Source organism: Diadema antillarum, unplaced genomic scaffold (genome assembly GCF_040938485.1).
Source record: "Diadema antillarum isolate AM-2024a unplaced genomic scaffold, OU_Dant_1.0 seq00001356_RagTag, whole genome shotgun sequence".
NCBI lineage: Eukaryota > Metazoa > Echinodermata > Echinoidea > Diadematoida > Diadematidae > Diadema > Diadema antillarum.
Genome location: NW_027272120.1, coordinates 32,625 through 47,564, shown reverse-complemented (window position 1 = coordinate 47,564; position 14,940 = coordinate 32,625). Strand labels below are relative to the sequence as shown.

Here is a 14,940-nt window from a genome sequence, read left to right as displayed (position 1 = left end):
AGTTTTTACAAGTACTGATTGATACGCCAGTGACTTACCCTTTGATGATAATGACACAAGGTAAAAAATTGTTTTACCTCCGATTTCATTTTCGTCATATAATTCACCCTTTCCATATTGAATCGCACGTTCACATGTTACTACTCCGTGTTGAATACACCATATTCAAGGGTAGTCAGTGTTCTTTGTTAATGCGACGGCTAGGCATTAATTCATTCAAAGGGTTTCTAAGAGTTTCTAGGGCCTATACATAACATAAAAGAGCATACCTATTACGATGTACGAGGATGATTGTCCCACCGCACTGCGACTGTACTGTAACAATCAGAGCAGCTTTTCAATAAACCTCAACACAGAATGATAGATGTGTTCGTGTTGCGCTTCATGCTTATGTCATTCCACTGATAAATGTAATACCTGAAGCTAATCATAAAAAAAAAGAAAGATAACGATTGGGCAGATATATATAGTTGTATGTATGTACATATATATATACATATATATATATATATACACGTATATATATATATATATATATGTACATATATGCATATATATATATTTATATATACATATACATATATATGTATATATAAATAATATATGCATATATATGAGGAGCTTGCTTCCAAAGGGCGCTAAATCAATTTTTCAATGGATTTAGCGCCTTTTGGTTGCAAGCTCTTCATAATATACATAATATACATATATATATATATATAGCGTGTCTGTGTATGTATGATACACACACACATAAGAGTAAAAAACAGCAAAAAAAAAAAAGATTGTGAGTTAATACTAGTACTGCGAGATTTTAACACTTGGCTATCTACAATACGTGCGTTATAATGATGAGTACACGAGATCCATCCATAAAATTGTAGCTAGATTGTGCTCCTGCAGAGGGAATGTTTGCTGTTTCAACTACACTCCAGTTCATTGTACTCTTCTACAAAACAAAAGCCGGTTGGCAACACTCTCTTCAAGCATATACACAAGCACATATTATGCATCGGACACATGAATGTATTTGCCCGTCATGGCCGATAGAGACAACAGATCTATACTCGCCCCCATTCTGCATAGCACTGTACCGTATAATTGTGACGGTCGGGACAGAAATGTAGTGACAACTATTCACACCTTGGACCTCCTTTATACTGAAGGCGCAGCGTTCTATAATGAAAGAAGATCAGTATTAAGTACTTTGCCAGGTCATTAAAATGACGAAATGCATGTAAGAGATATTCACTTTTAAAAACCAATAGTATATCCGTTTTTCTTTCATTTCAACACACCCATCATGTCCCATTATGAGTAACTTCATAGGCCTTCACACCAAAGACAATAACACTTTTTAATCCTGAGAGTCAAAGGAATTTTCTGATGATCATGTGGATGAAGTCCTCACTCTCCCTTATATGTGACATGCAAGGGCAAAGTTCAAGGGCCCTCTATTCTCGCTAGTACTTCTGTGGGACAGCCGGACGGCCGAAAAAGAAAAAGAAAATGTTTTGGAAGATCGGCAAATCAAGAAAAGGACCGAAAACAAAATGCAACATAGTACTTTAGAGATACCCTTTCTCTCTTGATATCTAGCTCTTTCAGCATAATGTAATCTCTTGTCAAATGCAAGACAAAATCGACACTACATGAAATGGTTTCCTTTATCAATTCATTTATTTCATATCCATTTCATACCCAGTGCCCAGTAACAGCAAACAATCATAACAAAACTTCAAAAAGTTGATAAGCCAACTGGCAAACACAACCAATGCCTTGGAATTGACTAATCGAACTCAGAATTTCGTACACGAGGTCTTGATCTAGGTTGGCGTTCTACTTTAGATAGCTATACACGTATTGAGATACTAAACGAAGACATCTCCGATACAAGACGAGGAAAAGTTCCCAGGTGTGGGAAATCGTGTTATTGTGGACAGATGATGAGCCTAGACGTGAAATGAAATTTGATTTAGCAGATCGGCGTTACCTGCAAGTTTATCCTTGTTTTCGAAACTCCTTCGAAGCTAAGAGAATGAGTTTAGATATCACATATTGCTATCCATATTAAGATTACAAGTACAATTGTACTATACAGATTCTAAAATGTCAGTAGCAATCACATCTTGCAAATTTTGCTTACAGTGTCAAGCAATTCGAAGTTATTGAACTAATTAGTTGTTATTATATTTTCAATAACTTCAAAGTTATTGAAGCTAGAGTTATTCATATTATGTATTACAAAATATAAGGTGTGTAAATACTCAACAACAGAGCTTGGGCATCCATTGTAACACAAAATTAATGTAAATCTATAAAAACCGGGAAAGTCTATAGGTTGCATCACTCCGAGCACAGAAGAAGAGAATATCATGACATACATTCGAATGTTGCTTTGACAGTAACTGTTATAGAAATATTCACATCACGCATTCTAAAAGAAATAATGTTAGACGAAAACGACTGACTCCACATCTGTAATAAGATATCATAAGCTTCCGATACACAAGTACTGATAGTACCAGGGTGGTGTTAGAAAAGGAGAGACAACTCCTGCTCTCCTTTGAAGTCATGCGCGGCACCGCCGAGAAGTTATGCGCATAACTACATGTGGAAATTGACAAAAGAGAGCATCAATAATCGGGACTAGCGCTCTCACATCTAGAAATACTTGCCCCTACTGCATTTCGCTGTCTCTCTTTCAATGTGATGGCAACAATGAATTTGTGTACCTTGAATTGGAGCAGCGAATCAAAATGCAGTGTAAAACTGACAATTTTAACAGCAAATAGTTTAAAAGCACGCTGGTGCACGCTTTAGCGGAGTACTTTATTTGAAAGATCAAAATATCCCATATTAAAGGATAGAAAACTAACATGCGGAAATGTGCTCATTATAGAAAAATATTAGGTTTTCAAGATGGCCTAATTTTCATTTCATTTCAATTTGCGCATTACGAAGAAACTAGAAATACATGTTTACAATATTGAATTCTTTCCTAAACTACTCTTAATCAATTCGAGTATTTCATTTAAAATTTCACGGGGAAATAAAGCTTGTATAATTCAACGAAAGGTGAAATGCGTTCTTCGTCTCCGAACTTCGCCTTGCAACTAGAGCGGTGCAGAGCATGACTTCAAAGCGTATAGTGGAATGCTCGACATCCCATTGTAACGCTTTGAACAAAAGCATGTGTTTGCATTAATTACGAAGAGTTGTCTCTCCTTTTCTAACACCTCCCTGATAGTACTATTGATATCCTGATAAAAACCAATAGGTAAATGCGTTTAATAAAACATATATACATAATACAATGTAAAAATCTTGAATGTGATCATATATACATGTATACACACATGTTTACGCATCATCAAAACAAAACACGATGAAATAAGCACAGTCAAGCTTGTAGCACAATATTATGTGTGGAATTAATGATAATACGCTCTTGTGATATGAACATTCCTAAGAGCTGAGTCTATACGAATTGACAGTTCCCGTGTTTACACAAGACTAAATGGAACAGCCACGAAGTAAACTCTTTTATTCAATGGTGCTTTCAGAACAACGTTAAATAGACTCAATTTGTCTCACGTAGTCACGAAACTGGTACATCTGTACATGATGGAGAGAAAAATTATCAGAACAAACAACTTTACTCTCCCTTTTCATATCGCATTACATACTCCACATTACACTGTTGTGTGGCGACTGATTTGTTATTTCTATAAACATGATTCAACATACACATACATAATAAGTTTAATAACTGGACAATATACCAATCATTTTCAACTTTTGCTTCATATATCACTAAATTTGGGATATAAATAAGCATAAGTGAGCTAAAGTTCCTCATTGAAATGCAACTGTCTACTAATTAAATAGTCTGACAAATTTTTCGCTTTTTGATAAAAAGAAATAATTTTTGGTAAAGAGTTCAGCAGCATTTATCATTTGGGCGATATGTTTCACAGTAGATTTATTTAAAGCTCCATTTACACAAGTGTATACTCTAATTGATTTTCTTTGCTTCCTGTCACCATGTTTACGATAGAACAGAAGGTATTCATTGTAATTCAGAAGTAGGGAGAGCTAGCACTGCCGAGACCCAACGACAGTATCGGCAGGCGTTTGACTTTACATAGATACTGCCAGAGGCTGAATAAAGACTAGTTGTGATAGTGGAATTTCTCATGAATAAATAATGAAGCATTCAAACCCTAACCATTGTTTAGGACCATTGTCAGGGTGTTAACCACACACTCCATACACACCCATTAAGCAATAGCAATGTGTATCCACACACCTTTCCTTGATTCGAGAGAAGAATGTCACATGCAAATCAAGACACACAGTTATCGAAAGTATAATTGATGTTGTCAAACACACACACATATACCCCCCCCCCCCCAAAAAAAAAAAATTAAAAAATAGATAAATAACCGGTACGTGACTTAAACGCCTTCGAACAGCCTAACTTTCGATAAAATTACATTATAATGTAATAACAAAACTGTACATAACTCCGATCGTAGATTAAGAATACAAAAGTCAATACAGAAATGAATTGAATCAAGTTTCGCACACAAATGAATATGATGATACAATACAATTATAATAGCAAGTTATATAGTGTATCTTGTGATTGAATAACAAGGCAAATAAGATCATCATAATGTAGGATCCTACAACATAAATGGATCAGTGCTCAGCGTGAATTTCAGAATACGAATAAAACATTTCATTCTTTAGTCAGTGATGAGACACCTTGCACCTAGAATGGAATTAACATTCTTTCGAGATTTAAGAAAATACAGAAAGTAAAAGTAGTTGTTTGAAAGCAATAATATCAACTGTGAATACTTCTTGAAATATTTCTAATCACATAATTGTACATTACATCTAAAGTTCATATCAATAAATATCATCGAAGACAGTCACACAAGGCTTACTCGATAAAAGCAAGTGTAAATACACCTCATTAATTCTATATACAAAACAAAACAGTAGGAAGTCCGCGCGCATCAATATCTGTAATAACAAATTTCCTAGAAAATCGATGTATTTCTGCATATTTTATAATAGTGTAGCTTCTGGTAATCACACATAATGATATGCGCTGACAATAGCTTCGATGATATAAGTAACGAAACTGATCATATATGCAACATAGCATTCCAAGAGATTATCGGCAATGTGCTCTTATTGATTAAAAGTCCCTGAAACTAATGCGCTTCTTTCCTTTCTTGAAATAGAATAATACTTTACAACTACTACTTTATATTACAATTATGTCATATGCAGACTGTACACGATCATACCACCTTGAGGAAATAACAAATCTATACAGCGACTCTAAAGCTGCAGGAAAAATGGCAGTATTTGAAGTTGTCGACGTCTGGAATTCAGCTCATGTCACCATGTCCTTAGTTACGAGAAAATTCATTAAATTACGAAAAAAAAAACGACTGGGGTGAAAATCCATGTTGACATCATATTGCCGAAAGGATCTTCGACACAAACACGAAACAATTTTGTGAAAGCCGAGACTAATGAACGCAAACACAAAGGATGAGGATTCCGCAGAAAGAGGGTTGATGATAAACTTGCCTGGACCTCAACCGAAAAATAGTGCAAATAATGAAAGATTGCCGCAGTCTTCGACGTATAATAGCAGATATACCATGATTTCAAATATGTAAAATTCTTTTCAGATCAGATAAAAGGCCCCGAAATAAGTTGTTGACCACAAGGCCATGGGCTGTCTGGTTATGACGTAATCGAGCCTTTGAATCTCTTTTAAAATGCTTTTTGAAACATTTGTCAATTTCATGCATTATGGACAAAGATTCATTACATGACAAGTTCACAATATTTTCAAAAATCAAAATGAAAACAAATTAATTCAGCCCCTCTTTAAAAAAAAATACGAGCTGCAATCGGTGTTTCTAAACACTTATGGATATGAGATTATGTACATAACACCTTTTTTCTTGTTTTGCCAGTGGCATGATTTCATCAACTGAACATTATTCTCTTCTCACTGATGTTTGAATATCTAATGGATTATCTGCTGAGATAAGAAATATAGCACACAATAATATCTTGCACACAGAGAAGTATGAATAATCTTATATCTGTGACATTGAATGTTATGCATTTAGCATTTTCATTTCCTTTCCACGTGTCATAAACACACTACATATAGAACGCATCACAACTGTCCCTTAACACAATTAAGGTATCGAAATGAAGCATACCTAGAAAGATATGAAGACTGTATAAATGCATATCCTACTTCGCGTAAACTTTAGTTAACAAAATTTAATCCAACGATGCACAGCCACATGAGGGCGATATTTGGTAATGAGGAATAAGGAGCCATCGTGGCTCAGTAAGACCACGCACTCTTAATCACGATGTCTCTGGTTCAAGTGCCGTGACTGTACTGCAGTGGTTGTGCCCATAGGCAAGACATTGTTTCCTCATCCCGTGGTTGCATGTAGACATTGATCGCTTCCTAAGGAACTACCAATAACAATTCAATTCAATTCAATTCAATTCAATTCAATTCAGTTCAAAAGACGGAGAGAGAACAGATACACTATGCATTTTATATAGCTATTCACACATACTGATAAACACCGCATTGGTAGACAAAAAAAAAAATACACAAACTTTTATCTTATTGTCATGCAGAATAGCGGCCAAATTTTGGCTATGGAAGTCTGAACGAGGATGGATGAAATAGGCCTACATTAAATTGCCAATAATCTCTGGCGTCAACGAAAATCTTTAATTATAACATTATATTGCAAGATATTATATCAAAGGGGATGGCTAGTAACCGATCAGTGGGAATCAGTGGGAATGCTGAGGGATGATTGTTCCAATCCTTGTGGGATTCATTTAAGAGTACATTATATATCTACTGTTGTGTGAAAATTATTTGCTTCAGAACGGTCTCATTAGTAATGTGCAGATTAATGCCCCGTCACTGACCAGGCACGCTAATCTGGAAACATTAAACTACACATTACTTGAATATGAGACCATTCTGAAGCAAATAATTTTCACACAAGAATATATATATAATGAACTCTTAAATGAATCCCACAAGGATTGGAACAATCATCCTCCAGCATTCCCACTGATTCCCAGTGATCAGTTACTAGCCATCCCCTTTAAAGTGCAATTATAAAGGATATACATCAAGCTGTTTCTATCGTTTACACTGGTACACGAGAAAACAGTGACGAACAGAGAGGAGAGTGAGAAGATAAGAAACTTTCCGACTCGAAAATAAAAACACAACAGAAGAAAAATCGGCCAAATATCACTTGTGGACTCTATTATGAACGAGAAGTTTTCACATCTGTCAATATAAAATGAAGACATTCCGACATTAAGTTAGCATTGCAGGTTGATGTAGGTCACTAGAAATCTACATTAGGTATTCAACTACCTATATTTCAGAATCACACACACAAACACACACACACACACACACACAAATACTGCTGCTTTCTGTTTACATGGAAGTTTTAAGTAGATACACTGTACCACATTATTTCCCTTGACGGTATTTTACCCCTGTTCCGAGAAGGAACACTTGTCCTAACATTTTAGTCGAACAATGTTGAGATATGAACCGTTTTGTGTTTTATGAAGACGCTAATATGAAGTTCTTTGATTAAGCAATGTTATTGTTTAATTTCCCAGTCTTCTGCATGGTTAATTGCCCCTCAGACTGCAAAGTCGACTTCTCTCTAATTTGTGTTAGTCCGATAATTAGCTTCTTGCCATATATCTGGTAGAAAGCGTGAAATAAAGTATGTCAAATTACACAGTATTGAACCACTGAAGACGAATCCTGAGTATACTCGGGCAGGTGTCAATGGGAAATGTGTTTTACAGTAAAATAAAGTCGTTTTCAACGCGTTAAGATTATAAAGAATGTGATCATACCAGAATTAGACAAATTACGAGGAAATTGATTTTCAGGAACTCTGTCAAGTTGTCGCTCTTCTGAACTCTATGACTATACACAATATAAGAGCCATATCTACTCTTTGCTATTGTTAGCTCCAAATCAAGGATAGCAAAGCTGAATGACAGATCACAGAACGATAGTAATGATACCTCACTGCGAAACTGGCCTCCGAAGGTTATGTATAAGAAGCGGCCGTAGACCCTCTTGCTTTTCCTCTTCTCCAGACAACTAGCATGAAACCATCGTCATCACTACTCTGCTCCGTCTTCTGTTGGATTTTGTTCTTGATCTGCTCGAGCTCTTTTTCCAGGGTAACCTTTGACTGCACCAATGCCCTCTAAGAAAGGGAAGTAGCATTGAGAAACAGAAGTAGTCTTTAACCCGCGTAAAGAAATACAATTTAGTTAATATGTGTATGAAGTTTGATAGCTTAAAGATGGAAACCAGCTGTTTTCCACAAAATACAAGAAATTCTAAATTTGTTGTATCGTCTGCATCATACTTAAATCGGGAATAAGGTTCGTCGCAAATGCATACTTTGATACACTCGATGATGTAAATTCACACACACACACACACACACACACACAAAATGGCACGAATCAATTCCTCAGCAGACCTCTTCAAAACCAAGTGGCTTAAACCAAAAACTGTTGTTGGTTATGTGAACCAATGATGGCTCGGCTGAAATTTTCAAGTCAATTGGAACGTGAATGATTTTTGCGCTTACCGAGAGATCTAAAACCGCTATGACGGCACAGCCTTTACGGTTAACCTGCCCACTTTACTTTAATAACTGGTGTTCCACCACCAAAACTCGTTTTAAGTGCACAAATTTTACGATTTACCTCTTCAGCTGTGAGTTGCTGTCTGTTCCTCCTCTTCCGAGTCTTGTAATCGATGTCTTGTAATTTTTCGGCGATCTCCTCTTCCTTTTCATAGAGGTTGTACAAGTTGCCAAGGAGGTATCCTGGATAGGCCTCACGGATGGGTGCTTCTCTCACTTGACTGGGAGCAAATTCCTTTCTCTTTTCAGTGACGTCGTAAGCCACCGGGCCGGCAAAGTTAAACCCAAGAAAGAAAGTCACTTTCTCCTGGCTTGGCTGGATTGGTCGAGGTCGTGATATTCTGATGTAAATGCGCTCGTTCGATGGTGTCCTAAATACTAGTCTCTCAGCGTCTTGGATTGTTCCTTCAAGCCGGATGAGCTTTTCCACAACTTCTTTCCGTGACCAAAATCTGTACCTTTCTTCCTCCAGGGTAGAATTAGTTGCATGGAACATGAATATGTGCACGAATCTGTCAAAACCCTCTCCTTTTGCAAGAAGGAAGTGTGTCAAGGGCCTCCGTTTAACGAGTTGGTGACGTGGGAGGGAACGATCATTACGGTCGTTTCGCTTTGTTGAAGTTTGACCTGTCATTTTGTTCCATTTTTCCCGTAGATTAATGACTGCTTTCTCTGTCGATATCCCTCCATTTCTGCCTTGGGTGGTATGGCCACTATCCTTCGGCCAAGCCAGCAGCAACGCAAAAAGGGCGCCATACAAGCTGCGATCGAAATCATTCAGGTCTGCAATCATCTGTGAGACCGTATCGAAGTCTGTGTGTTTTTTTCCAAGGGACGCCAGGGCAAAGTGAACACACACCAATAGCTTCAGGTCGAAGACATTCTTTGGTCTATTCTGATGTAGTAGTTGCAGAACGGTGGTTAACTGCATCTCATCATCATTCTGAGCAAGTTTGAAAATCGAATTAAATGTGTCTGCTTTCATTGATCTCACTTGTGTTCTGCGCCACTTATTCATAGATTCTTGATCATTCTTCACTGAGATGGGAGGGTCATCATCATTGCTCATACAGAAAAACCATACAAGGTCATCGTAAAGCTGTGGGAACTTATGGTTCTTGACATGCAACTCATTTCCTACATCTTGCTTTGCTACAGACCCATTCTTACTGCATGTCAGTAGATCATTGATGCTTTCAAACGAGATACTGGCCCTCTTTGCGAGCTCCTGCAACTGTTCTCTGCAAGCAATCCATCTGGCATTTAGCATGGGAATCTCTTCATTTGTCAATAGATAGCGTCTGATCACGTCCCTTCCATCTTCTGCACAAAATGATCGATCTCTCTGCTCCAAAATCCGTAGAAAGCGAAATATGACTTGCAGCTCACCAGTGTATCCAGAAAAGATGGAAAAAGTTTCCTCTGTCTTGCTGTACTGCTGACATTTTTGGAAAGCAGCCATTCCTTCCTGAAGGAGGCTTAGAAGTTTATCAGCCTCTTGCTCATTTAGCGGAGTATCAGCGTTTTTGAGGAAGGTAGCCATTTCTTGGCTAATTATTAAACCGAGTGTATGCAAGAAAAACGAGTTGGTTTCTTGAAAGCCTATCGCCGTTTTAGCAAAATATTTTGCTTTGTCAAATTTTTTGTCCGCAAGGTGCAAGCGAGCAAGTTGTTGGGCGATGATTCCACTCTGAAATTTCTCTAATGCTCCTTCCAGCAATCGGAAAGCCTTTGGCTTATCTTCTCCGAGGAGATAGGTGATCAAAGGAGAAAACCGGCTTTGCTCTTTCGAATCAAATTCTGACATCTTGCGACGGACAAGAAGTTCGCGGGTTTTCAGGACCATGTACGTGTTCATGTAGGCCTTCGAATCGAGAATGCCTGACTCGTGAATGAATTCGGAGATAACGTCTCCGATTTTCTCATTTTTGCACTCGACAAGTTGTTTGACAAGTTCTTCAGCAAGGGATGGGCTGACTAGCTTGATCACCTTTGTGAGCCCTTGTTTTGTATGAATTTTCGTACATAAGAGAAGAATCCGCATCGCGTTTGAAAGCAGATTTTCCCATGGAACATGCTTAACTAGACGCCTTGATCCTCGACCTTCCACTGGTGTGTGTGCAATCATAAACTCATCACAGCAAGAGACTGGCATCCCGAAATTTTCCATGAACATACTGATGACTGAAATGTACATGAGCAATTGAGCTTCGGTTCCTGATATGTCTGCCAAGATACTGGACACGATTCTCCTAATGTAATCTGGGTTACATTCTTCCTTCATTACCATAAAACCAATCAACTTCTCTGGTTTTTCACTGTATTTTTCTTCGTATTCGTTGAACGTTTTTTCAAACCATTTGCGCTCTCTGTTTGATAGTTTGTGTTTCAAAACTACTGAGTTTGCACCATTGCAGCTTGCCATTGCCTCTGGATCTGGAGTTCTCTTGCAGTGAAGGATAATGCACGTCAAACTGTCTTCATTTTTGTACACATCTTTGAGTTGTGCAATAAAGTCAATAACATCATTGTCATCCATATCATCGAGGAGAATAAGAACAGGGGGGATGTCCTCGACAGCACTGTAGCCAAAACGACGTACCTCTACAATTTCATTAACTGTTGGTTGTATGGCTCTCCTGACAGTTACACAACGAATTTGACGATGGTAATGCCACATAACTTGTCTTGCCGCGGTACTAGCTCCAGAGCCTGGTTGATGAAAAACAGTAAATGTCACTAACGGACCTGAGGCATTTTTCCTGTTCTCTAGTTTTGTTTCTACTTTACTCTGTAGTAGTTTGCTGGCATCACGTTGAAGAACATGATTGTATCCTCGTTCCCTTCCTTCTGAATCTGTTAGAAAGAAGTTCCACCATGAGACAGCATTGCCATGGAAGAAGTTATGCTCCTCTGATTTAACCAAATCCTGAAATTCAGGACTGTTTTCATCCATTGCAGGGTTCTCACATTCGTTTAGCAGAAGAACTTCGATGTTCTGCCATTTGGAACGCTCTTTGTCTGGGAGGATACATGCCTGCTCCTTGGACTTGGGAAGTAAAGCTGGATCAAGAGCTGTTTTTCCTAAAAGTTTCCTCATGTTGCCATCAATCCGACGCCAATCTGCAACAATGTAGCTACGCTTGTCAAGCTGCTCTCTTGGTAACCACTTCTTGACTTCTTGGGCCCATTGTTCATAGAGTTTAACATCATTTACGAGAAACGTAAATGAACCCTTGCCCTGCATGGACGACTGTAACTTCTTAAAAATGTCGCTCATGATCTGGATGTTCGTGTCAGACAGGAGGAGGAAGATGATCACAGCCCTGTTTCTGGGTATTGCAGATGTTGTGAAGAAGTCCACAGCACGATCTACATCTGCGCTATATTTCTCATTCCATTCAGAAGTCAAGCTTGGGGTTGCGATATCGTCAAGATCTTCTCTTCCGTTAGTAAATATCCAGGCTGGGACATCATTGAATTCGACTTCTTCTAAGGATAATTCCTTCTTAAATGTCGACGGTAAGAGCAACTTTAGCTCTTTCTCCTCCTGAACCATAGCACACAGTCCATGCTTTAGTGACATGGAGTCACAATCAAACACGACATTCCAATTCACCAACGAGGTGAAACCAAACCTCTCATAAAGTGATTTAAGGTTATGATCGTCAGAGCTAGAGAAATTAGGCTTGTTTACAACAAGGAGAGGGTGAAACGCGATATCAAGAGTTCCTGATTCATCTCCTGTCAGAAGATAGCGAACGCGCTCCTCTTCTGCCGATAGTTCTTCCTTAGATGGTGTGTTTTGTTCGGAAGCAGACGTCTGAGGAGAGCTGACATCAGTTTTTCCATCAAGTCTCGACAGTCCACTTTGGGGCTGGCTCATTTCACCTACTTTGGGCCTCGAAGACGAAGAAGTTGCTTCATGCCGACTGCGATCAAAGTTTACCTCGGCTAAAGCGGCACATTCTTCTCTAGGACTTTTTGGTGTCTTGCTGTCTTCGTCTCCTGACTCGTTTGAAGACGAATCTGACGAAGACACTCCAAGGAACTTTTCCCGAGCGTATTTGATCTTTCGCCAGATTCCTGTCGGCAAGTTGAAGTCTTTCTTGATATGTTTTTCTTTATACTCTGAAAGTAGAGCCCCATCTACTCCCTCTAGCTGAAATCTAGCAGCCACCTCCCCAGGAATGCCTGCCTTATGTACAAGCCAGTCCGCCACGTCGTTTGGTGTCATGGCATGCAAACTGCGACCCTCCTTTTCCTTTATATCTACATAATGGGCAAAACAAACAAACAAACAAACAAACAAAACGATGAAAACATCGAGAATTCCATGTCTGACTTAAATTTGTAAGTCAAATTCTAATTCTCTATACATGGCATGGGTGATATTTTCTTAATCAAAGATGTAATAAACCGTCATCTTGAATCTCCAAAGGTATTACAGTAATAAATAAAGAAATAAACAATGTACAATTGATTATCTGCTGGCTGGTAATGAAGATATGCACGGTTAGGTAGTGAGAGCATGCAGTGTATAATTATTTACTAAACGAGATTAAAGGAATAAACAAAAAATGATTTGGATTCGCCGCTACCAATATTCAAATTCTTACAGCAAATATATGTTCTTCTTTTAGTAGTTGGCATTCTATAGCTTTACAAATGTTTTTGTCAATGCAGAGGCCGCGGTACCGAGGGATCGAGCCCCCCCCCCCCCCCCCACACACACACACAAATCCGCGGCGCCTGCAATGTATTCATCAGCAAGTGTAATCGAATATCTTAGTATAAACGGATAAGGGCAATTAATATCTTTCCCTGAACAGGAAGAAAAAAAAAATCTCCCACAGAAAACCTTGCAATGAAAATTATTTGTATCCTCAATGATAAAACAATAAACAAAGAAAAACAAAGCAAACCACTTAGCATTCCCTTTCCCATGACGCTCTACTTTTTGTACATTTACATCATTTCAGAGAATCTGATGTACTGTATGTATCATAATTCCTTTTTTAAAACAATATTAAAGAAATATATAGCGTGAAACCACTTTCGGCCCCCCCCCCCCCTCCCATTTTTTTTTTAACCCAAGAAGTGGCACCAGAAAAAAAAAAAATGGTATGTATTAAGGTTTCGCCAATTGCAATTTGTACCAGAGCGATTTCTTTTCCTTTTTTTGTGTGTGTCAGCCGATTAAGCCTTGAAGTGGGAGCGCGAACAAGGTTTTTTCCTTGTTAGCTGCTATATAATCCGGTTGTTAGCTGATGAAACTCGGAAGTTGCACCGGCAATATAAACTGCCCTCCCTCCTTTTTTAAAATCGTGGCGCCGTGATAAGAATTGCTCAGATTCACAATATAAGCAAATGCTTGTTCACACTCGTTTTATCCCCCCCCCCCCAAAAAAAAAATAAAATAAAAAATAAAAAATGAAGAATTCCATTCAACAGAGCAAATCTGAGATTGAAGGTACATGTATCTTAATTCATTTATGCAGAAGCTCCATCTTACATCTATCACACACACACACACACACACACACACACACACATTACGCTGCTTCTCAGAGGTGTAACTGATTCAGTTACAGTTAGACGGGAATTTTTCTTCCTGTTTTAAATGGCTTCAATGCATATGAGAGTAAAATCAAACGCATAATTTCAATCACATCTGGCGTAAACTTGTAATATGATGAGACTTGATAGAAGAGTGAACTAAACCGCAATCAACTGTGCAAATTACTGGTAAATGAGATGATAATATCACATCAGTGTATGTATAGTTATAGTAAACGAGATAATTATATCACATCAGTGTATGCGTAGTTATGTCTCGAAATACCTTGTACAAAAACAAGTTCCAATAAATCAGGATCAAGTTTATAGACATCATTTCAACGATGTTAAACGGCTTAATAGTTGTAATTTGTTTTACGACGTCCACGGAAGACATTTAATTACCTGTTGTCTGTTTGGTGTTAGGTAATGCTGAAGATTCCTGCAGGTGAGTCCCGACTCTCAACTTTACACCAGCGGCTGCCTCGAGTTCAGGTGTAACCAGAAGATCCGTGAGAGCCGTCGAGAGTGTTCCGTCCGAACACGCTCGCGTAAATCTGTCATAATTTGCTCTCGTCTTCGTCAGAACAAAGAA

The 14,940-nt window shown here is 38.3% G+C and overlaps 1 protein-coding gene across 1 annotated transcript; it reads right to left on the bottom strand.

Annotated features, from left to right (window-relative positions):
* Window positions 1-8,174: 8,174 nt before the first annotated feature.
* Window positions 8,175-13,023, bottom strand: LOC139708625 (sterile alpha motif domain-containing protein 9-like). Its single transcript, XM_071620565.1, has 2 exons — window positions 8,848-13,023; window positions 8,175-8,336 (listed from the first exon to the last, which is right to left on the bottom strand). The coding sequence occupies exons 1-2, from the start codon at window positions 13,021-13,023 to the stop codon at window positions 8,175-8,177; spliced, it is 4,338 nt and encodes a 1,445-aa protein (XP_071476666.1).
* Between the last annotated feature and the right edge of the window lie 1,917 nt (window positions 13,024-14,940).